The following is a 24,900-nucleotide window of genomic DNA, read 5'->3' as shown; positions in this document are numbered from 1 at the left end:
TACCTGCCATCTCTTCAATAGCCAGACTTCATCACCAGACTCTTTCCTTTTCCAAAACAGAATAGCTGTGTCTGCACGTGCATGAAACATTGAAATATGTGGCCCTCTTTCGAAAGAATGGGAGGAGCGTCTACACATGCAACACCTTCTTTCAAAAGAAAATCAAAGGAATGGGGCTCAGACATCAAAATCCGACCTCCGATCCCATATTGGGATGATCGTCCCCTTTGGAAAAACTAAATCGAAAGAGTACATGTGTAGATGCTCCACATCCTGCTTTTTCAAAAGAAGGGTCCGCCACGGCACCGGTCAGCTGGAGCATGGGGCTGCTCCAGCCAGCAGCAACAGGGTTCTATGATCCCTGTGTCCAGCCACCTTAAAGCAGTATGCACGCAGGAACCTCGTGGCAGGAAGCTGAGAGCATGCTAGGAGCAGCCCCAACATGAGCTCCAGCTGCACTTTCTGATGCACCGATGGCCAGCACACAGCCCCTGCATGAGCCCCAGGACTCTCCCTCCAAGCCCTCTCAGGGCTTCCAGGGCTCTGGGGAGGGGAATAAAAAAAGGGCCTCCTCCTGGATGGAGCGGTGTCAAGCGAGAAAATGCCACAGCATTCACCCACCTGGCCCGGGGCCTCCTCACAAAGGACCACCCAGAGCATACTGCAGAATAGGTACACAGTAAAGTGAAAGTAAACTGTGTCAGAGCTATACCCAGGACCAAGCCCAGGACCAGGCCAAAGGTTCCAGGGCAGCCCCAGCCACCTACCCTTATTTCTGGGAGCTCCAGGGCATCCTGGGGCCCCGGGACAGCTCCCCACCCCCCCAGTGGTCTTGGACACATCGGTGAACGAGCCGCAGCCAGAGGCGAAGGAGCACCCTGGACCAGGGATCCAGGAGGCCAATGTGACCACTGAGTGGGTGAGGGATGATGGGGACCTCCTGATCTACATCCCCTCCTGCTTGTCCAGCCATGCGACTGAGAGCTGGGCATCCCCGGATGTCGCCAAGGGACTCTCCAGTATGTATGCAGCAAGGCGTGCAACCCACTCTGTGGGGTGGAGTGATGCACCAGCCAGCCAGCCACATACTGGACCAGTGGTCCCAGGCCACACACATGCCAGGCCGCCATGATATACAGCACCCCATGGTGGTCTGCTGGCAATGGCCAACACCCGCCGTCAATGGACAGCGCAGCGAGCTGCACACGGGGCGGCCGCCGGTCACTGTTGGACAGCACCTGGAGACCACACACCATGGGCTAGGAAGGGCCACCCACCTGAAATACCCCCTGGCCACCGCACCATTGGATGGGATGCCCACCATGCTGTCCCCCTCTACATACAGCTGCACCATCTGTGGACCACGAGAGCCCAGCACTGTCCAAGGCCCCTGACAGCCGCCAGACAGATGTTAACTGCAGCCAGGCCCCTCCCCACAATGTGCACCATCAGAACCACAGCTGGAGGGTCCCCACCAGGCTGAGGAGGACCCAGCCAGCCACCGCCTGGCTAAGTGGAACCTGTGGCTTGCAGAAGCTGAGCTAGAGTGGTGGAGGGCAGCGTGGGAGAGGCCCCTGAACACCTTGGAGGGCAGTGCCACGACAGTCCAGGAGCAGATCTGGAGAAGTAGTTGCTCCCCTCCATTCGGCACTGGTGAGGCCACATCTTGAATATTGTGTCCAGTTTTGGGCCCCCCAGTATAAAAAGGATGTGGATGTGCTGGAGCAGGTTCAGCAAAGGGCAACAAAAATGATTAAGGGGCTGGAGCACAAGACCTATGAGGATAGGCTGAGGGATCTGGGCTTGTTTAATTTACAGAAGAGAAGACTTAGCGGTGATTTAATAGGAGCCTTCAACTTCCTGAAGGGGAGCTCTAAAGAGGAGGATGAGAAACTGTTCTCAGTGGTGTCAGATTGCAGAACAAGGAGTAATGGTCTGAAGTTGAAGAGGGAGAGGTGTAGGTTAGATGTTAGGAAAAACTGTTTCACCAGGAGAGTGGTGAAGCATTGTAATGTGTTGCCTACAGAGGTGGTGAATTCTCCATCCCTTCAGGTTTTTAAGTCCTGGCTTGACAAGATCCTGGCTGGGATGACTTAGTGGGGGTTGATCCTTCTTGAAGCAGTGGGCAGGACTAGATGACCTCCTGAGGTCCCTTCCAGCCCTATGATTCTATGTTGCCACCCCATGGCCCCCCCAAAAGCCCCTCTGCTGAGCCTGCTTCCAACCCCCGCTGAGCCCCTCCAGCCTTACCTACTGGTGCTACCCTCCCTGTCCCCACTACACTCTGGACACCACACCCAGGGAGGCAGGGGATCCTGGGGCCAATGAGGCTTGCGGCCCACCATCCCAGCCCTGGAATGAGCCCCCCACCCCACTTCAGGTTCAGAGCCTCCCTGCCCCCCTCTCGGTTAGGTGCCCCCTGCCCCCCTCCACACCATGTCCCCCGCACCTGTACATAGTTGCACATACCGTACAGTTGTTGATAAATGTTTATGTACCATACACTCCCTCACGCTGTGCTCCTCGGGGAGGGATGGTGGGTAGAGGATGTGTGGGGCGGTGCTGGTGGGTGCTGTGGCAGGTTGTGGGGGTGGTGCTGGCAGGGATGGCGGGCGGTGAAAGTGCATGGGGGGATGGGAGGAGGTGCGGGTCACAGGCAGCCATCTGCCTAATGCAGAGGCCGTCCTGGTGGGCCTGGCAGATGGGGGCAGTGCCCGGCTGCTTATAGCTGGTGCTGGCTGCATTGCCCACTCCCCCACATACAGATGTCCACCCTTGCCCTCCACAAGGTTGTGGGGGACGCAATAGGCACCCATCTCCTGGGGCACATGGAGGACCCCAGTCTCCAATTGTGTGTGGAAGCACCTCCACCACCCCTTAAGGTGCCTGAAGGCCCGCTCCACAACAGTGTGGGCATGGTTGAGGCACTGGCTGAACGCCTCCCAGGTGGGTTCAAGGTGTCCCATGTATGGCTGCTGGAGTCACAGCTGGAGGGGGTAGACCGCATCTGCCACCATGCAGAATGGCATGGTAACATCCCAACCCCCCAAATGGGATCCCCTACTGGGGGATGAATGTGCCAGCCCCCACACGCCAGCAGATCTTGGAGCTCTGGAAGCCTTGGGTACTGTGGATGTGGCCGGCCCAGGACACACAGATGTCTGTGAACCAGCCCCTAGCATTCACCAGGGCCTGGAGTACCACCAAATGGTAGCCTTTTCTGTTGACATACTGGCTGGCACTGTGTGCCAGGGCGCAGATGGGGACATGCGTACCATCCAATGTGCCAAAGAAGTTCAGGAACCCTAGGTCCTTGACGCCTGTGACGGGCATCCGGGTCCCCCAGGCGGATGACCCTGTGCAGCAGCATTGCATTGATGGCTCTGATGACCTGCATGGGAGGAAGTGGGACGTGTGGTCCCATGAGGGTGTGGCGGGCCATCTCCCCCAGCACGCCCCTGGCCTGGGCCTGCCCCCTCCTGGCCTTCTCCCTGCCCCATCCCATCCTGCCTCCTGCCCCCTCCCAGCCTGCCCCCTGCCCACCTGGCCCCTGCAGCTGGGAGGCTCCCCTCGCCCCAGCCCCCTACCTTGCACAGAGGGTGGGCATATGACCTGGGCCTGCCTTACCTCCATAAGTATGGCCCCGATGGTGGCCTTGCCCACCACAAACTGTTGTCCCGCAGAGCAATAGGAGTTTGGGGTGGCCAGTTTCCAGATAGCTATTGCAGCCCACTTCTCCAGGGTGAGAACGGGCCGCATGCGGGTGTTCTGGTGCCGGAGTGCAGGGGCGAGCCAGTGGCAGATCTCGTTGAAGGTCCACCTCGACAGGCGGAACCTCCGCGGCCACCTCTTATCATTCCACTCTCTCGGTACCAGGTGCTCCCGCCAGTCGGTGCTGCTGGGGTGAATCCAGAGGCGCTTGGGCAGAAACCTGGCAGTGTCCTGGCTGTGGGGGGCCCCATGACCTCAGTGGAACTGCTCAGCCACATGACTAAATGGGGGATGGCTTCAGTGACGGTGCAGAGCACTGAGAACAGGGTCTCCAGGATGAGGGTGTCCTCCTGCAGAAACTGCTGCTGTGCCTCTGTCCTGCAGCATAGTTGGGCTCTGCCAGGCTGGGGACAGCTGGGCAGCTCTCAGCTCGTGCGGGGTGGAGGGAGGGGCCCTTTAAGGGAGCTGCTGGGTGCAGCCCCAGAAGGGCTTGTTGGCCATGGGACTCTGTCCACGGCGTTTCCTGCCTCCCTTCTTTCGAAGGAGACCTTGGAGCCGCGCAGACCCTCCCTTTCAAAAGACCATAGCAGCCCTTCGAAAGGGCAGATCGACCTGTCGGTTCTCTATTAGCAATTGCTCCCTTTCGACGGCTGCTATTTTGACCTCCACAAGCTGATTTTCGCCCTTTCGAAGGCATGCTCGTGTGGAGAGCCAGCTAATATGTTTAAATAAATCTTCAAAAGAAATGAGGAGAGGAAAGAAAGAAGGTGGTGGGCAGAACACGATTATATTTGTATCATTTTCTATTAAGAGTTTGTGACACACACTTTTCCTAATGACAGTGTGTTATTTAGATTACCCATCAGTTTCCAGGGCTGGCTTGTTGGGACCCAGGAAATGTATGCCAGTATTCGGGGTGCCGACCGCTATTATTATAACTAATATTATAACTGTCACAAGCTCCTCCCAGACATTTGATTGCAGCTGAACCATCTCTGCATCTAAGTACCAGTGTGGCCTCTAGTCAAAAGAAGAACACTTATGACCAACCAAAAATTAAAATGATGAAGACAAAAATGCTTCACATAATGTTTCGATGATACTGGTTGTAAAATGTGAATTTTTCATTTTCTTTTCTAGGCTGGGGCTCCCTGAAATCCTCTTCACTAATGGAGTAGTAGTGGTACATTTTGTTTTCTTTATGCTTGCCCGTACTGCATGGCACATAATCTTGTAGAAACTGGAGACTCAGTAAAATAACCCAGAGCTGATTCTCTATAGCCCTCCTCACGCTGAGGCAAAAGCAGAGCTTGGATAAGTTTTTTACAGTTTGCCTCTCCCCACCCTGCCCTGCAATATTTGTATTGGGAGTGCTGAGACTTAGGCCTGCTGATGAGGGGGTGAGTAAAGGGAACAGTTGTCCCAGGGACCAGTGATTCAAAAGGGTTGAGGGGGGTCCCAGCTGCCATTGCTGTTACAGCAGGAGTGGCGGTGGCCAAAGCCCCAGGCCGTATATATTTCCGAGTATTGTACTGCACACTCTGTGCAGCTCTGAGGGCAGGGGAGGGGTGCCACACTCTGGGCAGCATGGAGGGCTGGCTGTCCTGGCCCCACCCCTGCTGCCTGAGGCTTCCATCCATCCAGTAGTGCAGAGCCAGGAGCGCCCCTGCCTTTTCCAGCAGCCCACAGAAGCTGTCGTCTCCCCTTCTAAGACTAGAGGATCTCTAAGCTTCCTCACGCTAGCCCACCATAGAAATGGCTCCCGCTGGAAAAGGCGTAAATATGAGCACTCGCTGCCAGGGCTCTCCCCCTGTACCTTGCAGTGACTCTCTTGGAAGAAAACTCCACTGGAGTGCTGCAGCAATGGAATTTTACTCCTCCAGCCAGTATGCCTGCCTCATTCCGTAGCCTAGCTGGCAGGCCTGCTGAGAGAGGAGGCAAAGGGGGTGACTGCCCCAGGCCCAGTGATTCAAAAGGACCCAGAGAGCTCAGCCACCACCACCATTACCACAGGAGCAGCAGTGGCTGGGGGCCAAGGCGTCCTGAACTGCTTTGGCACATTGGATGGTACACACGTCCCCATCTGCGCCCAGGCCCTTTAAATCGCCTCTAGGGTGCAGCGTGGTGTGTTCTGGGCAATGCTGAGGGATGGGGCAGTGTGGCGCTGCCTTCCCCAGTCCTGTACCACCTTCTCCAGGCCTCCAGAGCTGCCCCCACGATGACCATCCTGCCCAGCGGCCCTGCAAGTCTGTCAGCCTCACTGCAAGCTGCCCTACTTATGAAGACAGTGAAAAATACACAGCCAGTCTTCACCCTTCAAATACACCCGTTCTCTAGGTGCTTTATTTTTCCCCCTTTGGGAGTCTAGTGCATCCTTACAGGGGCTTTAAGAATGCCATCAGTTTTGATTGCTTTATACTGCACCTCAGAGAAACTGAAGGTCTGTGTACCTTAGCTGCAATCCTTTCACCTCAGGATTAGCTATGACTCTCCCTCGAGCCAGTTAATGTTACTTCTTATTCTGCCAGAGAAATCATTGCAGAAGAATGCAAGGTGCTTAGGCCCATTGATCAAGCATGTTTCCTCTGCAGTGCTCCCAGTCTTTGCCACCCTGACAGCAGAATAATGAGCTGAGGAGGTAAATCTCCCTCTGTGATATTTCCTGTTAGTAATTGTTTCATTGGTCGTCTTTGTTACAGTCTCGTGAAATTTTCTGCTTGGAAGTTCAGGTAGATAGGAGGAGGTGGAAGAAAAAGAGAAAAAAGCATCCTCCAGGTGAGATCGTTGGTTCATTTATTATTGATTCACAGTTGTAGTCTTTATAATAGCAACTGGAAAATGCTTGAACCACGTTATAATTGTTAAAATCTCACTGCCTTAAAGCAAGGCTAAGGCTGAGATAGTGGACACACCTCTCCTAGCCCTGCACAATGTACAGTGATTTACAATAGTGCAAAACATGTATAACATGTAACCAAATCTGAACAGTAGCATTGTACGCACTTTGAACTGCTACAAATGACTACACAAAGTGCAAGACAATGGGAAATTGGGTTCTTGGAATTCAGATTTACAATTTCACTTGTAACCTTAATTCTACCCTCTTTCCAGGGTGCACTACAACAAAGCTTTCACTGCATGGTCACACCACGTATACGTGAAATAAATGCTCCGTTTGCTTAGCTACAGTTATGGGAACATGATTTGGCAAATTGCATAATGCATCACAGGCCCATTTTATGTGACCGTCACTATGTAATGAGAAGTTTTCTTGTCTGTGTGGTGCATTCAGGAAAGGCAGAGTTAACTTTCACATGCGAAAGAAAAGCTAAACTTCCCAATTTTGTGTGATTAATGTCAGAGCCATAATATCACTTCCCGTAATATTAATTCCTTTGCTTTTAATTATCTTGAACAATTACAAAATTAAATCTATCTTTGTCTAAAATATTATGTGCTCTGCTTGGTGCATGCAAGAGGCTAGGGTAGGGGAGCCAAAGGTGGCTTCAAGGTGCCTTTGCATTCCTATGCCTTCAGGAGGCTGGTTTGGCTCCTGGTGTTAGATGAACCTGAGGGATGCTCTGATTTATGCTCGCAGTTATGGCTCTCATGAACTAATATGCTGGCTGGGAATTGGTGGCATGCCACCTACAGTAGTCCATGGACATATGCAAAGAGAATCTCCAGTTACCCAGTTTGATTTCCAGCTGATTGGATTAGATATACTTCTTTACAACCCCTTGTACTGATCGAGTGTCACAAAATGGTTGTAGCATTGGCAACAATCTGGCCTAGTAATTATAAAATGACTAAAATAGACAGGGAGAGACTCATGTGGTCTGCTTGTTCTTATAAACAATGTTCTTCACCATTGTAGGATCAATATTTTTTAAAAAAACCACCCTACGTCATTTGGTCTATGCTAACATACCATACAATAGTGTACATTTGCTGTGGGAGTAAGTACAGGGCATTCAAAAGCTCAGGAGTATTTGAATCTGGGTTTTATGTTCAGTCCATTGTAAAGATAGGGCCATCGTCAATATTTGAGTCCATTTCCAGAATTCCTAGCTCCCCACACCTGTGAGCACACAGAACAAGGGTTTGAGCACCAGTCGATCTCTTGTGTTTTGGGGATTTTTGGTTGTTTTTCACAGGCACGGGTAAGGGTTTTGCTTTTGTTTTCTCTTTTGTCTCTATTCTTTAGAGCACGACTTGACATTTACAGTGAAAGGATCCTTCGAAGGAACCCGTAGCCTTTCATTGTGCTGTGACCCCAGCTTTCCTGTTACAGATCCCATCCTGTTCCACTATGCCAAGCACAGCCAGCCACAACTGGATATTACAGTCCCAAAGATGAAGACATTTCCCAGCTGTGTATGTTATAATTGAAAATGGTAGTAGATTGGAATAATATAGACAGCAACATACATCTACCTTTATTTAGGAGCGGGCAGCAAAAGAGTACTTCTTTTAGTAAAAGCCCTTGTTTTGTTTCAGTGTGCTTGTATGTCCTGTAGAGCAGAAAAGAGAAGAACAAAAGCCCTGACTGTGCCACTGAATTTACTTCCCATTGATCAAGAAGTAATAGATGAGGTAAGCACTGCCAGCCTTTTAGACTAATATTGAATTTTGTGTCCATTTTTGCTGATTCCACCCAGAAGACCAAACCTCCCCTCCTACAAACCAAAGGAGAAATTCTCTGTTATGGAGATTACAAAAAAAAAAAAAAAAGTAGGCAGAAGGAGGGATGGGTCTGCCAAGCTTTGTGGACGGGTCAGAAAACAATGCAGCAGTTCTTTATTGAGGAGCAAAGAAGGTGGAGAAAAGAGTTTGATATCATCCACACTTCATTTGTATTACATACACTCAACCAGAAAGAGTTCCTAGACCAGGAAAATAATAGAACAGTTCTGGATTCTTGGAAAACACAGTATCTCCGGAGAATGTGGGACTATTCTGTCATAAACCCTAACACCATAGGCCCAATTCTCAGCTGCCCCAGGCTCATTCATCAATACTCATAATTCAAGCTTTTGCTTATGGTTCTCCTGGCAGCCTGTCCAGAGCTGAATAATGACCTTTCCACTGGGACCTGAGGCTGCACTGCTACCCACCTCCCATTAATTTGTGTATTCCCTAACCTGAAACTGAGCTTGGGCTGCTCATACCCTAGTCATGCAGTAGTGAGGCAGGTGATAGATGATACAGACATGGTAAATCAGTGCACCTGCCTGAGGAAACAAGGAACCACTTTCTACAAAAGTTCTTAAGGCCATATATATCCCCCAGATTACTACCATTCAGGCATTTGTGAATGTTCTGGTGACAACAAGAAGATGAAACTCATTAGGGTGGGGAGGAAGGAAGGCTGTAGAAATATCTCAGCATTTATTGTATTTGCATTCTCATTTTCAGCACAGAAAATTTGACCTACGCTTTAAGACAAAACCTTGGTAAGATACCTATGAATCTTCCAAAATAATTTCTTCTTTGTTCCTTGGTGTCTGACGGATGGTGGCCAAGTTCTGCTCTTTGTTTCTGGGGAAAGATGTACTTATATGGTAACTTTCCAAAGTGTGTTCATCTCAGATTGAGACTATGTAATGAAATACACCCAGTACAGTCTACATTTAATGAAACTTATACATTAAACGCACCACAAGAAGTGTTGCTGATAGTGATTTTTGAAATGTGCACACAAAGAGTAAGATTCTGTGCTGCCAGGGCATGTGAGGGGTTCCTTCGAAGAAAGCCTTACAGATGCTAGGTGTATCCTCTACCAGCTAAAGTCAGAGGTCTTAGAGTCCCTTTTTGCCACTTTAGACCTTTTGCTCAGCATCAAGGGCTAGAAGAAGAGATCTCATCCATACTGCCAATCTGTTGTCATCTGAGCACCACAGTCTGGGGAACACCCTTGTGCTATCATGCATAATGAAATCCTTTACATGGCCAGTGACCTAAGATAGAAGCGTGATAATCAAATACTTGGCAAAGAACTTACAAATGCATTTTTTTTGTTTGTGCATTTGAGTGAACTCACATGTATTATGATCACAATTTTGGAAGCTGCTTTGAAAATATTGTAAAAAAGGACAGTTAGAGAAATATTTACATAACAGCAATCATTTGTCCACGTTGTACACATGTATACAATGACACCCTAATTTTGGCATTTGAACAGGCAAGCCTATGGTGTTTCCTGTCTTCCAAGTGCAAATGGATGGTTCTATTTATTTTGAAGAATATTACAATTTAGAAGCACTATTGAAAATATAGCTCTCTGGCTACATCTACACTACAGCGATCTGTGAACAGAAGTCACTGTCAGAAGAGATCTTCCGACAAAGCTTCTGTCAACAGACTGTGTCTACACACAAAAGTGGATTGTAAAAGCAATACATTCTGTCAACAGAGAGTGGCCTAACTGCCCACCTCTCTCTCCACAGAACAGACAACTGAAAGCACAGCAGGCAGGGCTGCCCAGTGACTCGGAAGCCCTGTCTATCAACAAAGGGGCCTCATAGCATCCACACAGCTATTTTGTTGACAGATTCTGTTGAGAAAGGCATTCTGCCTCATGAGGGAGAAGCAGAAGGCTGTCAACAACAGTGCCAACGGAAGTGTCAACAGAATGCATTTTTAGTGTGGACGCTCCATGGGTTTTTGTTGACAAATGCGATTTGTTGAAAAAACCCTCCAGTGTAGACATAGCATCTGTGTCTCTCTTTGCCCTTCGAAGTTCAAATTGCCAATTCTGTTACTTGCCCTTATATTTAGACATTTTAAATAATAAGCCATACCCTAATTTCACTCAGAGCAGATACATACTTCTGTTTTGGAAACAGATAAAAATATTAAAGGATTCTGCATGTATTGCTCTCTGTCTTGTCTTATAGTTCATTAATTTGTCCATATAAAAGTTGTTGTAATGACTTACCTGTTCATGAAGCATATACAGTTTATTAATTTAACCATGCAGTACACCTTTAGACTGTAAGTACTAATGTATTATATTTGTGTCTGTGTTTCAGCCAGGAAAAGCTAGATGTGCGTTTGGGGTTTGATCTGTGTGTGGAGGAGCAGGATTTCCTCCATAAAAGGAAAAAGGTGGTTGCTGCTGCTCTGAAAAAGCTTCTGCAGTTAGAGGAGGATCTGCAGGAGGATGAGGTATGTGGTGCAGAATCTTTTCCATGACTTTCCACAGAGGCATGTTCAGTCCAGTGGATGCCAAAATTGTTCTCCATTTTATTTCTCACAATCTACATGTGATCGGGAAGCTTTGCACTCAAAAAAGTGGGTGATTTTCCTTCTTAGGGAGGAAATGAGTGGTCACAGATCAAATGAATAAAATATTTTTACTTATATTTGCAGTTCCTAAGGAGCGTTGTGTTACTAGATATAAATATTAAATATCAGATATTTTAGGCCCAGAACTAGAGCAAAAGCTTTCTTAGAACAAACCTTCCTCACAGCCAAGGGTGAGGGGCTGAGCACACACTAGCTGCGAGGGAAGTCGGTGCCTATGGATTTCTTATAGAACAGATTGTTGTCGGACATAGTGAGAACCACTTGGTGGCATTCATGGAGCAGCTCTAGATGCTGAAGCACCAATTCTGAGCCCAAGAAAGGAGCACTGACTGGTGGGTGTGCTCTCCTGTCAGCATAGGGTAGCTTCACCAGATTCACTTGCATCAGTGTGGTTCTGCAGCATAGACTTGCCCTGTGATTGCCTTGAATGTCCTTTGATGCCTCATGGAACTTTGAAGAGGGCTCTAGAAAGGACCAGATATTGAATTCTCAATAGGCTTCAGAAAGAGCCAGTATCACCTGTGTTTGCTTCCTGAGAAGCCCTGTTATGTTCTGATGAGTCTCCCTTGCCTTTTCCTTCCTGGATTCTCAGGCATGTCTCCATGACACTCATTCCTTCTCTGGTCTGTCTGCCATGTTCATTGTTCAGGCTGTGTGCTCACAGTTCAAAACAGCACTAGCTTGCTGGCTCTCTCTTAATGAGTCATGCAGAGTCCTCTTCTTTGTCCTCCTTGTCTGGCTCAGTGTTCCTTGGGTGTGGAGAGGGAGGCCCTGAAGGCTGCAATGGCATCAGCTGCAGATAAAACACACAGAGGTATCATAGTCAGTCTATCCATTACAGAAAGTGAAACCTGCTGGCCTTGCTCCCCTCAATTTTTAATCGCGATGTTCTCACTGCACTGGGCCTGGAAAATACAGCCCACTAAAGGCTGAGGAAACGAGGAGGGTCTGGCTCAGTTGCATGAGCCTAGTAGCATAGGGCATCATCACTTGATACCAGCATTGTTTTCCACATATCGTGGTGACTTTAGCTGATCTCTCATTCCTGAGAGTATCAAAGGCAGAGAGAGCACAGCTGCTGGGAAGTATGTTGCAAGTGTGTGTGACTGCAGTGGTGTCCGCTGCAGTTATCAAGGAGTGGCTTGTGAGTCCTGCCTTGGAGAAAGAACCAAAGCAGCCCTCCCTAGAGACCTTTGACGGAGGATTGCAAAGCGTCTCCATAAAAGTTTCATAGTGATCTCTCAGGAGGATTCAAGGGACAACTTCATTAAACAAACTGACTAATTCTACACAGTAATGTAAAGCAGATAGTAACTTTACCTCTCTTGGCTGTAGCACTGTTTCTAGCACTGATCAGAATAAGGCGATTTTGAAAGGGCAGGTCCTTTCGAAAAGGACCCCCATGTAGCCGTGCGGAGCCGCGCGCTTTCGAAAGCGGGGCTTTCAAAATGCCGCAGCTGGAAGTATCCCAATGCTAATGAGGCGCTGAATATTCAATTCAGCGCCTCATTAGTAATCTTTGAAATATGGCTATTTCGAAGATCTGTGCCCATGTAAACACAGCCTAATTGTCCTCACCCATATGATTATTGCTCATTAAATGTATGCTTGCTTTTATTGAACAGGTACCAGTGGTGGCATTCATGACAACAGGTGGTGGTATGAGAGCATTGACAGCAATGTACGCTCACCTGTTGAGTATCCAGAAGTTGAATGTCTTGGACTGTATTACATACATCACTGGTTTATCTGGCACAACATGGTAAGGACAACGAAGCTTCTAACATGGAGAAATTAATTAAGGATAAGTGGTCTCAGAAGTGGTGAAATGTTTATTAGTCTCCAAGTAACTAAGTATGTGGCCATTGTAAACTAGTTTAAATATTTAACTATTATTGGTATACACAAAACCAGAACCATCACTGTTCATGGTTACCAGAGAGCTTTTTGGTCAAAAGAATTGTAATTAACAAGTAGCTATTTTCATCTGTTGTAGCTTTTTTCTGTCTTCCTTTATTAGGCGTTTATCAATATTTGCTATCATCTTTATGGATGATTTCAACAGTGGAAAAGTAGCAAAGGGAAGCAGAAAGATTAGAGCAGCTGAAGCTACAGGCACCCAAGGGAGATGTGGTACTAATAAATGTAAAGTGTTACACGACCAGCTAAAGTTGGAAATAACATGACTCTTAGGAAAATCGGATGTTGTCATAAAGCTAATAATTTGGTGGTGTTAATGCTACCCTAATATCACTTTTTCACGTACATAAGTGATACAGTTACCGCAAGGAAAGTGTAGAATCAGGACTGGAGATGGGTGGTATACAGAACAGATGCTATATCGAAAGTAGTCTGCAACATGAAGTTTGAGATCCATTACTCAGTTTACAGCATTAGTTAATCAAGTGACATATGCCACAAAACTGTGTTTGCAAAACATTGCTGACCTTGTATCTCCAGTTAAAATTAAAGTAGTTGAATAAATTCAGTGGTGAAGAAATGCTTTAAATTATTTAAAAGGAGCTTGAAAGTCTGCATTTCATATTAGATTCTCAGTATAATTCTGGCATAGACCATGATGGTGATACAGAATCCACTGCAGGATCTAAATATTTTATAAGTGCCTATGGCACATAAGTTGGTTTTAATGTGTTGCATAATTTAAATAGTTTTCAAAATTTACCTTGCAGATCCAACAGGAAGATATTAATTTGTTGATGATAAAAATATGGCAAATATTTTTTGTTTTGGCATATTCTAAAATTATGGGATTACCTAGACTTCTTACTAAGAAACTGAAAATATTTTTCTAGGTGTAAATGTGATGACTACACACACCCACAAAAGGGTTTTGGCTAGAGCTGGTTTGGAAATTTGTCGACAGAATTGTGTCAAAATCAAAACAATTCATAGGAATGTGTCAATCTTAACTGAAAAAGTTTAAATGTATCGCTTTGGTTTTTTTTGTTTTGTTTCATTTCATTAACAAATGAGCTTATTCAAAACAAAGCACGACTCACCTGGTTTTTGATGTCTTACAAATCCAAAACTTGAAGTAGGTTTCCAAATTGTTTGCTAAAATTCACAAAAAACCTTAAATTCACAACTAACCTTAAATCTTTTGGCAAGCCTGGGTTGAGTGTCAAACAAGTCTGGGCCCACTTAATGGACATTTCATGAAACTTTGATTTCAGTTAAATTTAATTATCTTTCACTCAGGTGTTTGGTTTCCTTCAAACCCAAAAGAAACAAAAAGGTGTAAACCCACACATCCTTATGAAATCAAGAAATTTTGCCCAATGTGCTTTAAGCTAAAAGTTCAGTTTCACAGAGCTGTAATTTTGACCATCTTCTTCTTACATTTCCTTTTCCCAGGACAATGTCAAATTTATATGAAGATCCTGAGTGGTCACAGAAGGATCTGGAGGCATCAGTCAGTGATACTCGGAGACATGTGCTCAAAAACAAGTTCTTGGCTTGTTTTTCCATGGATCGTCTGAAATACTATATAAAGGAGCTACACCAGCGGAAACAAGAGGGTCATAAGATATGTTTTACAGATCTCTGGGGACTCCTTATTGAAGCCATGTTACATGATGGGGTACTACAGAACTATTTCTCTTCAGAGACTTCCTCTAAGCAGCTGATCTTCTTTATTTGACTCTAGTGAGACCACATCTGCAGTACCGGATCCGATTCTGGGTCCCACACTACAGAAAAGATGTGGGTGTATTGGACAGGCTCCAGCGGAGGGCAACAAAAATAATTGGTGGGGTGGAGCACATTGCCTATGAGGAGAAACTGAGCGATCTGGGCTTATTTCTTCTGCAGAAGAGACGAGTGAGGGGGGATTTGATAGCAGCCTTTAACTACCTGAAGGGAGGTCTGAAAGAGTATGGTGAACGGCTGTTCTTAGTAGTCACAGATATCAGAATGAGTAGGTGTGGTGGAGATCTAGGTTGGATATTGAGGAAAAGCTATTTCACTAGGAGGGTGGGGAAGCATTGGAATGTGTTAGCTATGGAGGTGGTAGAATTTCCATCTCTAGAGGACTTTAAGTCCTGGTTTGGCAAAGTCCTGGCTGGGATGATTTAGTTAGGATTGGTCCTGCTTTGGGCAGGGAGATGGACTGAATGACCTCCTGAGGTCTCTTCTGGCTGTATGAGTCTATGAAAGAAGAAATGAGGATAAATTTTAAACTCTAATGGGATATGCCCACTCAATATGGCTGCAGAGGTATCCACACAAATATTTTGTTGACTGCATCATGTGGATGCTAAAATTCAACCTTCTCAAAACCAAGAAAGAAACCCTATGCCCATGGAAACTCTAGAAAATCCAAAATTGTATTTTAAGAGCTGATTATCCAAAGTGCCTTAAAACCAATACGTATATTGAGATTTCCTTGACAATGGGCATGCTACAAGTTGAGCTGGAATAGAGCATGTGATGAAAATTTGGAATTGTTTGGTCTAAGAGTTCCCAAAATGCAGCTGCACCCTTGGCATATGAGCTGCTTGTACTTTTTGAAGGGCTCTAAAATCAATGTGCAATTTTGAGGAAGTTCATCATAAGTGCTCCCCTAAAGCCATCTGCAATTTTCTGTCATCCCCACACTGCAGTGGGGTGTTATTGCATATGGGGGACAAAACCTAGGGTGGGAGAGGAAGATTTTGGGCAGATAGGGGCGGGCGGTAGCTGCCAAACTGAAAATGAAACCAAAGAGGCCAGTGCAAGTATCCCGGCCAGGAAAGGCTCACAGAACTCCTGCCAGACAGCAGTAAGTAGGAAAGATTCTGTTTAGGAAGCTGGAAATAGATGGACTCCAAGCATGACACAGCATGTAATGCAGAATGCAAGTGAGGTGAGAAGCAGCTTTCCTGGCAGCACATGGAACCGAGGCTGGGCCAGGGAGAAGGAGGCGGCACACTCATTGAGATGAACGGGTTTTCTTTCCCCCCCCCCAAAAAGTTCAATTTTTAATTTTCCAAACTTTCCATTGAAATTTTCTATCCCCATTTTTGTTCCCCCATCAGTTATTCTTCTAAATGAATTAATTTTGCTTCCTTAAAAATTATTTTCTCCTATTTTTGAAAAATAATCTGTGTCTGACTGAGGTGAGCAGTGAAAATAAGCACATAAAGTATCAAACCACACAAATAATGTTTAAAAAATACAAATTTCATTGAGTGATAAAACTTTTTCACATTTACCCATTTCCATCAAACCTTTTCTACCTTTAACACACACACACACACGCGCGCATGTTATTAATTATTTATTTACTTATTCCACAAGGGCATTTTAAAATATCAAAATTCCAACCCATACCAATTAAAACACAATAGGAGAATGTTATGACAGCTGATGTAGGCAGATGAGATTATTGTTTCTCAGTGCTTACACGCACCCTTGCTTCCTGAATGGAATTCAGTCCACAGGAAGGCTGGCAATGTTGGCAATTCTGCTCTATTTCATGGTTGTAGGCGACGGTTTGGGAAGGAATGGCACCCCCACAGTGAAGCCCCTTCAAGGAAGTGCTGAATCAGTACATTGTGCAGCCACGCTGACATGTAACACTCTTCCCGGATCACATTGCCATCTTTCGGTCAGGGCTGCGTGGTGCAAGAAACCCTACCCACTGCAATGGAAAGTGGTTCTTCCCAAAATACAAATGTAAACCATGTCATCACCAGCAGTGTTCCCTCTCTTTTTTCCCCATCCATGGGTGGAATAAATTTTTTGTGCACCAAAGCACATGTGGATGTGCACCATCAATAGAAGCATATGCTGTGGAGCTGTAGGTACTCTGCTAATCAGCTGGGCGCCTCCTCAATCTCTCCTGGGCAGATGACCAAGTGCTCAGTTTATAGGGCACTCTGACCACCGGGCTCTCCATTCTCATACAGCTGTGCTGTAATGGTGGCTTCCCTGTGACATTTACCCTTTATAGATGAAATGAGTCATGCATGTTCTCAGCTGAGAAATTTTTTTTAAGTCTGTTGGGGTCCATTTTTAAAAATGAGCTAATGTAAAAAAGAACAGTTTTCACCAGTGAAATCTTCGAATTTTCCAGTGTACAAAACTCTGATAAAGTGATTTTTAAACCATTTTAAGCATTCAAAAGAATGAGACTATTCATGTACTTAAAGTTAAGCACATGTGCTTCGGTGGATCAGTACCAGAGTGTTCAGCACATTGCAAAGTCATACCCATAGAGAAAAACATGGCTGGAAGCAAGTAGACATCTTGTTGTAATATTCCAAGCCCTGATAAAGTGGTAGGTCCCTATGTCATTTAAATTTTCCTCAGTTATGTATCTTGTTTCCAAACAGGAAGACCACCATAAACTCACAGATCAGCAACAAGCACTCAGTCATGGTCAGAATCCCTTGCCTATCTACCTTGCTCTCAATGTGAAGGATAACATTAGCAATCGAGATTTTAGAGGTAATAATTATGTTCTAGAAAAATATTTTTCTTTAAATCTAATAGGGTTCATCTTAGGGTTAGGTAAACTGGTTAATTTAATGAGAGAATTCTCCAAACCAATCTACTCACATTTGCAACCTTTGTATATCTCTATATTTCTAATTTTCCCTGGAATCAGAAGCAGAATATTATGACAGAGATTATCATAAAATGATCTGGCCTGCACAGAAGTAGGAAGAACCAGAAATCTCATGAACCTTCTAGATACCTGAGAGTATGAGAAGAGAATTCACTCTCCATGCTCATCACTGTTGGAACTATATTGAATAAAACTGACATGTTTGAAGATACAATAGTTCAGCAACTAGGTTTTCATGGAGACCAAAGTCAAAATCTTATGCTATTAATAACTCAGTTTATCCATATGGCAATGATGTTTTTCTTTACCCACGTTCAGTTACTGAAGTAATGGTTTTTCATTTGATTCCTTCTTTAGAATGGGTAGAGTTCACTCCCTATGAGGTGGGACTCCTTAAATATGGGGCCTTCATTCGCTCTGAGAATTTTGGAAGTGAGTTTTTCATGGGTCGGCTGATGAAGAAGATCCCAGAATCCCGGATCTGCTTCTTGGAAGGTATTTATTGTCCAGGAAAAATGCATTGTGGGGTAGGGAGCTCTGCTTCCTGCTGCTGCAATGAAGCTGGGAGAGAATGGCACAGAGGAGTATATTAGGCTGAGGAGTGTGGGGTGCAATAGGCATCTGGATAAGATGGATCCCTGATTGTTGGGATTGTATCTATAGAAGTGGAATTGTACCTATAAAAGTCAGCCTAATCTGAGCTGTCATAAAAAAACACTTTAGATTGCATGTTTATATACAATCCATGTGTGTCAAGAATTTGCAACTGCAAGAAGAATCTTGAAAGAAAAGGCAAACATCTTATGATCTTTGTAATAAAGAAGTTATTTGAAGTATAAGGAGTTTAATGAACTTACAAATACATTAAAAACACTACACATCCTAAATCAGTAGATGGTGTTCTTTATACTTACCACACATAGGTGAAAAGTATCAGAAGAGTAGCTGTGTTAGTCTGTATCCACAAAAACGACAAGAAGTCCTGTGGCACCTTATAGACTAACAGATTTTTGGAGCATAAGCTTTCCTGGGCAAAGGCCCACTTTGTCATTTCCAATGCATCTGACGAAGTGAGCCTTTGCCCACAAAAGCTTATGCCCCAAAAAATCTGTTAGTCTATAAGGTGTCACAGGACTTCTCGTTTTTCTTACACATGTGAGCATACACAGTGAGGGAGATGCTGCTTTTTTATATAGAAGTCTTCAAACAGAAAGAAATTGAATAAAGTTCATTGGTGAGGATGGAAGGCAATTTTCAAGTAAAATACTTTGAAGTTACAGGTCACTGTCAAATTTTTTTCACGTCACAGGGATCTGGAGCAGTGTATTTTCCTTAAACCTTATGGATGTCTGGTATTTTTCCTGTGAGTCAGAAGAGTTCTGGCACAAATGGACCCAAGATAGAGTTACTGACATTGGTTAGTTATTTTTACATTATATCTTGCTTTAGTTTGCTTATTTTGTTTATTATCCAATACATGAAGTGAAATGTCGGGTTTTGTGTTGCAGAGTATGTCATTTTGGTTGATTGAGAAGCATAAATTATGAGATTTACTGTGGGTTCAAAAGAGATGCCCTTGAGATGGAGCCATAAAGGAAGAGGGCAAACTTTAAGAAAAAATAATCTTGAAAGTATAGTAGACGGGGCTTATTCTTTCAGAGTCCATAATTCCTCCATGTTCTCTGTCTAGATAAACACCAACTGGGTGTCGTCCTTGTGCATGGGATTTAACATGCTCTCCTTTCCATTAGATTTTACTGTTTATAAGTGGTTTTTATTTTTGACCCCACTCAGGAATTTTTAGGTATATTTCCTTATGGTTTTATTTAGCATTTATTAGGATGTCCAGAGATGTAAGACATACGTTAAAATAGTAGTACGAAATAATAATAATAATAATAATAATAATAATAATAATAATAATAACAAAGCAGCACAGATATACAAGATGCTTCCAGAAATAATAGATATTGACCCTACCCCAAGGACTTTATGATGCAAGAGTCCTATTTGACAAACATTTACTACTGCATAATATAGTGCTTGTTATTGTGGGTCCATTCCATTAAGGTCAATAAATGACTCTCAGTAGAAAGTACACCACTAAATAGTAAGGGCTCACAGGATGGGGACCAAATTGTGAAACAAAGGAATCTTACAACAGACAAAGTGGAGAAAGGAGACCACTGCAGCAAATATTATTATGATTCATTTTGTCCTTTCACATTTGTAAGCTGCAACTTGTTTTATTTATTTATTCACACACATGCAAATTGTATATAGTTAGAACAAGAACAAAGAGCTTGAATTTGTTTGAGATATAAGAATTTAGTAAAGGGATGTGTTTTTGTGAGAGAAAGGGAAATGACAAAAGTGTGGCAGAGGAAGATTATTTTAGGTGTAAAATGCTAACTGGGATAAGGTCAGGGCAAAGAAATTAGAATGTACCAGGTTAGAGAGAATTATATATGGGCAAGGTTTTTAGCACTGTGGACTAGTAAGAAGAGGCAGATTTTGCAAAGGTTAGACAAATAAGCAACTACATCTGCAGAGAGCCTGGGTATTAGTGGAGAAGGAAGTCAAAATGTACTATTAATTAATGACCGATTATCCCCCAAATGAATCCAGGTATACAAAACTTGTATCATTTCTTTTCTACAGAGGAGGAACCTTTTCTTCCTATAAGGCTGAGTGAGTTAAATACTCAGGCAATCTCCCCCGCAAATAGCCTTTCAACTGTTTTTCGAGATGTTGTTATGCTGCGGCCAGCAATTTCAGAAATCCACAGTTTTCTAAAGGGTTGCCAGATGCACAATAACTACTTGGAGAATGAGTTTTCTAAATGGAAAGGTATGGTGATAACTTTCTATTTGAAACATATTTCAAAAGATTGGTTGGGGGGATGGAATTTAGTGTTGCTGCCTGTGGTTTCTAGTGGAAGTGTATGAAGCTACTCAAATGGTTCTGCTACTTTGTAAAACACCCTAGGGCCGCCTCTACACTAGCCCCCCCCCCTTTGAAAGGGGGATGCTAATGAGATACTTCAAGGTATGCTAATGAGGTGCTGCAATGAATATACAGTGCCTCATTAGCATAATGGCAACCGCGGCACTTCCAAAGTGCCACTTTTGTTGGTGTGTGGCTCATCTACCCGATGACCTTTCCGAAAGAACCCTGCAGACTTTGAATCCCCTTATTCCTTTATGGTTATAGGAATAAGGGGATTTTGAAGTCTGTTGAGTCCTTTTGAAAAGGACCCCGTGTAGATAAGCCGCGCGCCATCAAAAGCAGCTCTTTCGAAGTGCTGCAGCTGCCATTATGCTAACAAGGTGCTGCATATTCCTATGCAGCGAATAAACATTGCTGCATATTCATTTCAGCACCTCATTAGCATATCTCAAAGTGTCTCATTAGCATCCACCTTTCAAAAGAGGGGTGTTAGTGTAGACATAGCCTAGGTGGGATAACCCATGGAGATGTGGGCTACGTCTACACTAGCCCCAAACTTCAAAATGGCCACTCAAATGGCCGTTTTGAAGTTTACTAATGAAGCACTGAAATGCATATTTAGCGCTTCATTAGCATGCGGGAGGCCGCGGCACTTCGAAATTGATGCGCCTCGCCGCGGCACGGCTCGTCCCGACGGGTCTCCTTTTCGAAAGGACCCCGCCTACTTCGAAGTCCCCTTATTCCTATGAGCAGATGGGAATAAGGGGACTTCGAAGTAGGCAGGGTCCTTTCAAAAGGGAGCCCCACTGGGACGAGCCGTGCGGCGGCGAGGCGCGTCAATTTCGAAGTGCCGCGGCCGCCCGCATGCGAATGAAGCGCTAAATATGCATTTCAGCGCTTCATTAGCAAACTTTGAAATGGCCATTTGCGTGGCCATTTCGAAGTTTGGGGCTAGTGTAGACACGGCCGTGATGTGTTGTGGTACAGTATAGTAGGAAGGCTTTAACTTAAAGGACATAAATTTGGATATGCCCAATACCTGTGAGTGGCAAAGCCATGAGTATGTTATACAGGCTATTACTATGTTGCTATTGTTTATTATTCCAAATATGCCCCAAATGTGCAAGCGATTGTCAAGACATTGAGGAGGCTGAAGTCTCTGCCTCCAAAACAAATGCCTAAGAAACCTTTAATCCACAACACACTAGAGTATATTCTGTATATGGCATATATGTTACAGGACATTTGCTATAGGAATGTTTTAGAGAGCTTTTAAATGTCCCTTTTGGATTATTTTTGGGCCCCCTTTTTCAAAATATCAGAGGTCTTAGTTTTCATGAATCTAACTATGCAGGGCTTGGAGGAAGCCATAAAAGCCTTTAGAAAGGACATTCAAACCTTTCTATACATAAATACATCATGACTTTAAGTAAGACAGCTCATCGTCCTGCCTAGATGGATGGAATAGTGGCCAGAGAGCAGACAAGACAGTTAAGGAATTATCATGAATCTTTATCAAGTGGCTTTGCAATTTACAAGTTGTGTGTGTGAGGGTCAGTAGATGTGCAGTTGATGCCATTGAAAAGTTGTCTTTTTTGTCCTTTTTACTAGGAGGTAAGATGTTACTGGCTCTGGCAGTATTCTCCATTGTAAATATGGAGCAGTGTTTCTTAAATTTTTTGAGACAGCTGAGCACCTGTGAAACTTTTCTTCAAAAAAAATTGTCAGACTCCCAACTGTTCCACACCCCACAAAAAAACAGCAACATACACAGCAAAAACAAAAGGAAGTAATTTAATCCAGTATCATAGCAATGTAAAAATAATATTCTATCTGATTTTTATAACAGAAAGTACACACCATCACTATATTTTTCGAAACGCTTGCAGCATACCTGCGAGATGTTCACAGAACACCCGTGTTTCACAGAACATCGTTTAAGAAACACTGATATAGGGAATTCTTCTTGAGCCAGTAAGATTTCACCTACCAGTGAAACGAAAAAGAAAACTGTCTAATTTGCTCCAAATGTACATATATCTATCTTTGGCACGTATATGACCTCACTATCATCGCATCCAGACACCTCCCAGTCCTGAACCTCATATAGTGGAGAAGTACACTAGAATCTCCAAATTTGCAAACCAAATTCAATTACTCATGAGCAGCTGGAGCAGCCATGGCTCCGGGCAGGAGCGCCTGCAGCTGCCGCTTCCCCTTGGCCTCCAGGTTGGGGCGCTGGCAGCTGCTGCTTCCCCCGGGGCCCCGGCAGGTGCCACTTCCCCCGGGGCCCCAGGCAGGAGCGTCAGTAGCCAGGGCTGCCATATTTGTGAAATTCAGCATTTGCAAGGGTTCCCAACATGGAACCCTCTGCGAATGTTGAGACCCTACTGTACTAATATCGCCATTTTTCATAGGAAGAAATGAAACACAGAGAAGCCAAGTGATATGGCAAGGTCATACAGGAAGTCTGTGGCAGAGCAGGGAATTGAACACAGGTCTTCTGTGTTCCAGCATATCACCTCCTTGTCTGCAGAGAGCAGACAGAACCAATTGTAATGTGATAGACAAAAAGATGGCTGCTGCAAGTCAATAATGCAAAAAGCAAAATGAGGAAACACAAACATGAAGAACAACAAAAAAAACCAACTAGACTGCAGTTGTATAAAACTGTCTGGAGTAAAATGGAAGCTGAATTCTCTCTCTTCTCTCTAATTCTTTTCTGTTTTGAGTAGTGGCACACTCAGCCTTGCAACGCTGCACTCTCTTGATAAGAAATTTTTTTTCTGGTAGACTGTGAGCTTGACTCTTACCCCAACCAGCTGACAGGAGCAGCAGAAAACCTGGCTCTGATAGATACTGCATTTGCCTTTGAAACCAGTTACCCACCGCTGATGAGGCCAGAGAGGAAAGTAGATCTCATCCTGCATTTCAACTACAGTTCAGGATCACAGATAAAGGTCAGATTTATGCCTATTTCTTTGGTAATATCCCCACTTTCCCCTGCCAGTATTGTTAATGCTCTACTGACAAATACTTGAAAAGAAAATTGTTTGTAAGAGGAATAACCTTGCACTATCACTGGTGTGAATCTTTGTTTGAGAAGCAATGGGCTGTGTGTTCTCTATAAAAATCACTACTTAGGCCCAGATCCACAAAAGAACTTAGGCACAATTCTGACTTTAGGCACAAGTCCAAAATTTAGGCACCACCGAGATCCTCAAAATCCCTGCTCAGCTTCCACCTAACCCTGAAGGCACCTAAAATACTGGCATTATTTCTGTAAAAATCTTCTGGGCTACGGCCACCTGGCTCCATCCAAACCCACCCTACATTCCTACACACAGCATCAACATAACTTCCCCTTCTTGAGCTCAGAACAACATTGTATCATAGTGTGATTTTTTACAACGTAACTCTTATACTTCCACAATCCCTCCTTTTGGTCAAGCTACGCCTATGACCAACAATTACTGGCTACATACATTAACCGTTCCTTTTCTTTCCTTTCATCAGTGTTATTTAAATCCATCAGGTTAGCACTCCGGTTAGGGGTAACCTGCTGGATGGTGTGTCTAGCACAGCTCTGGATACAACAAGAGATTAATTGGAAACATACAGAAATCATAAAAATTCCAAATAAGATAGTCAGAAGTCCTTGAAACAACCAGTTTCCTAGGCTAGAGAAATTAAATAAGCTACTTAGCCATTTCCATAAGGAACTTGGCTCTTTGTGGGGAAGGTATGCAATCTGTTCCAAGTGGCTAGCGTGATTTATTATATCGTTGGTATTATCAGGTATATATACACAGCATTCTGTTCCAGTGAGGGTGCAGGTCCCTCCTTTTGCTGCTAGTATTATGTCTAAAGCCTGACGGTTTTGGAGGACCACTTGTCGGCCTGCTCCTGTTTCTTTCTTTTTTTTTTTTTTTTTTTGCCAAAGCCTTTAGACTTTCTCCAGTTTCATTTGCGATGATTTCAGCTACTGCATGTAATCATAAAAGCCTTTTTGCATGGTGCATTTCTCCTCCAATTGGATGAAGGAACTACAAATAGCCTCTTCCCAGATCAAAGGGCTTATGTTATCCACATACCATTGGGCATCCGACAAATCTCTTCTTCTTTGCCTAAAATTATGGAGGCAATTTCGTGGGAGGGATTGAAGCACACGGAATTGCGGGAAAAGCTGAGCAGGCTAACAGATACCCGACCAGTTAGCTGGTAACGTGGTATAAGCTTTTGTCCCACAGACCCAATGATGCCCTATTAGAGCCGGGAAAGGTTCTCTGCATCTATTTTACATATAGGCGTCTATAAAAGAGGAGTAATATCCCTCGAAGGGCACAGGATAATCTTCC

The 24,900-nt window shown here is 44.6% G+C and overlaps 1 protein-coding gene across 1 annotated transcript in view; it reads left to right on the top strand.

Annotated features, from left to right (window-relative positions):
• LOC142015378 (cytosolic phospholipase A2 epsilon-like) overlaps window positions 1-24,900 on the top strand; it is a 54,130-nt gene that overhangs the window by 16,135 nt on the left and 13,095 nt on the right. Inside the window, exons 7-19 of the mRNA XM_074998859.1 lie at window positions 4,852-4,894; window positions 6,411-6,486; window positions 7,919-8,088; window positions 8,212-8,307; window positions 9,130-9,167; window positions 10,746-10,881; window positions 12,648-12,784; window positions 14,398-14,623; window positions 17,358-17,472; window positions 17,951-18,088; window positions 18,903-19,010; window positions 20,255-20,443; window positions 23,336-23,502. Coding sequence (XP_074854960.1) covers window positions 4,852-4,894; window positions 6,411-6,486; window positions 7,919-8,088; window positions 8,212-8,307; window positions 9,130-9,167; window positions 10,746-10,881; window positions 12,648-12,784; window positions 14,398-14,623; window positions 17,358-17,472; window positions 17,951-18,088; window positions 18,903-19,010; window positions 20,255-20,443; window positions 23,336-23,502 — 1,639 coding nt within the window. The remainder of the gene's footprint in view (window positions 1-4,851; window positions 4,895-6,410; window positions 6,487-7,918; window positions 8,089-8,211; window positions 8,308-9,129; window positions 9,168-10,745; window positions 10,882-12,647; window positions 12,785-14,397; window positions 14,624-17,357; window positions 17,473-17,950; window positions 18,089-18,902; window positions 19,011-20,254; window positions 20,444-23,335; window positions 23,503-24,900) is intronic.

This window comes from Carettochelys insculpta, chromosome 6 (genome assembly GCF_033958435.1).
Source record: "Carettochelys insculpta isolate YL-2023 chromosome 6, ASM3395843v1, whole genome shotgun sequence".
Taxonomy (NCBI): Eukaryota; Metazoa; Chordata; order Testudines; family Carettochelyidae; genus Carettochelys; species Carettochelys insculpta.
This window is presented reverse-complemented; position numbering and strand designations above follow the sequence as displayed.